Here is a 2,301-nt window from a genome sequence, read left to right on the forward strand (position 1 = left end):
CAAATTAGTATTTTGACGAGAAATTTATTTTGATACACAAAAGAATTATTTCGGTATAATAATTTTTCCCAACAGAAACCCAGTTACTTGTCAACACCATCATCTTTGTCATCAACTGGTGTAAGGAAATCAAGTAAAACAATTGGTTTTCATAGTGCTATTTTACATGGATTACTTCTTTTTAGGATAATTATAATCCAATTAATATACTTATCGCTTTGTGCTTTTATCCGACCTGAACCAATGAATAAAAATCATCAATCTGTTGAGATCCTTGAAAAGTAGATATAAAAATCCATTATCTTTAGAGAAAGTTGATCGATTAATTTCGGCCTTTGTTTTTCGTTTCTTTCTTTCTATTCTTGGAACCACAGACTATGATTGAGAAGTTTTGTTGGCTATCAGAATGGATATAGAATGAAGTGCTTCCCAACATAAACTGAGGATGAAAGTATTTTGGATTTTTCAGCTTATTAAACAATCTATTTTGCCTAAACAGGTCATCTCCTTCAGTTCTCCCAACTAGATTGTACTCATGGATTGTTCTTTACTTGATGTTAGGAATGGACAGATAGAATTATTTGTCATAATGTTTCTAGAAATGACCCTTTCAATATTAAATTGGTTTTTGGACGATGATGCATGAATCATGGCTGGTAATTGCATCGAACACATTACAATTATGTGCACCATTGAAATTAAATTAGCCTGAGTTTTTAAACCTCACACATCTCTGATAAGTTTTGGACGTTATTCTATGGCCATCTTCGGTGTGCTCACCGGTGTCAAGCCACAGTTCTGCGACCTTATGTGGTCTCCATGCTCGAGGTATGTGGTCCTTCGTCTTGGATAGCGGTCACTCTGGTGTGGAATTTTGGGCCACAGAAGATCCAAAACGAAGTGATAAAGGAAGAAAAACAACAGATGCAACTACTCGATATAACCATGAAAATGATTTGATCGTGGTATTTGAGCTCACAAAATGATGAGGCAAATGTAGCAGAACAAACTTGCACCATCACGACACAGTAGGGTGCTTTGCCAGTTTGCTGCGATGACAACCAGGACTGAGGACGAAGATGAAAGGTTATGTTCACAGTTAACGATAGCAGACACTGAACGGTACCCAACGGAAATAATAAGCATGTGTAACATGAACAACTGCTACGTAAATATAAGCTGAGGAGGCAAACAAGTGGTCATCAGTTGAAGCCGAGTATGTGGATGAGGGCAAGGGTGTTGCTCGTATACTTCTCCACCTTCCGGATCCGGTAGGAGACGTCGGTCCTCACAGTCCCGGCCGCCACCCTCACGAACCCGTCCCTGCACGTGACCTCGTCCGTCAGCGCCGTGCTCATCCACGTCAGGGCGTTGGACACCCGCCAGGTAACCTCCGGCCCGACCACCTTACCCAGACCCTTCATCTCCGCCCCCGCCCGCAGCGCCCACCCCGCGGCGTCGTCCAGCAGGTCGGAGCAATCGAGCAGCGCCGCGTGCTCTAGGCCGGTGGTGCCGCGGCCGGCCGCCGGCACGTGGGAGGTCAGCGAGCGGAGCCGGGCGAGGGTGAGTTTGGCCGCGACGTGGGCGAGCTCTACGGCGTTCTGCTGCACTACACTGGCGTAGCCGGCGAGGGACGAGTAGCAGAGGTCCGGGTAGAGGGTGGCGGCGCAGCTCTTGCGTATGAACTCCGTCGAGTTGCTGCTTCCGGCGCTTGGCGTTCCAGCACTCGCAGCCGGATTCATGGTGCCGGCGAGGAGGAAGAAGAAGAAGATAAGGTCGGTACAAGAGACGACCATCCTCATGGAGAATGTTTTACAGCTTTGGACTCAAGTGGGGAACGAGAGGAGCTACACGGATCTTTATATAACACCTGGATACGACTACGTGGCTTCAGAGGATGCATGCACTACAGGATAGACGTCATCTATTGTCGTGAATGAAGTCGTAACGAAGGTTGTGGTGTCGCCATCACTGTTGAAGCAACGTGGGCGATCTTTTGTTTTATGCGGGCTAAAGACCGAGCGTATCGCACCGCATGCTACGCGACGTGGACGCATGTGATGAGCATTGTCTTGTGTTGGATGCAAGAAACAAATCTTGGATCACTGGATTGTTCTTGCTGCATGTGAAATGTGTCGCATAAGTTTTGGTATATATATATATATATATATATATATATATATATATGTATATATATATATATATTCACCTCCGGTAACAGCTCCACATCCTGTTCAACAAAAGAAGATAAAAGCTGTCATGTCCATTGAATAGAAAATATTAAAGAAATATTTTTTATTA

At 44.8% G+C, this 2,301-nt stretch overlaps 1 protein-coding gene across 1 annotated transcript; it reads right to left on the reverse strand.

Annotated features, from left to right (window-relative positions):
- Positions 1 to 1,202: 1,202 nt before the first annotated feature.
- LOC103974805 (21 kDa protein-like) lies at positions 1,203 to 1,796 on the reverse strand. The gene has a single exon (XM_009389693.3). The coding sequence runs from the start codon at positions 1,794 to 1,796 to the stop codon at positions 1,203 to 1,205; it is 594 nt and encodes a 197-aa protein (XP_009387968.2).
- Between the last annotated feature and the right edge of the window lie 505 nt (positions 1,797 to 2,301).

This window comes from Musa acuminata, chromosome BXJ1-11 (assembly GCF_036884655.1).
Source record: "Musa acuminata AAA Group cultivar baxijiao chromosome BXJ1-11, Cavendish_Baxijiao_AAA, whole genome shotgun sequence".
NCBI lineage: Eukaryota > Viridiplantae > Streptophyta > Magnoliopsida > Zingiberales > Musaceae > Musa > Musa acuminata.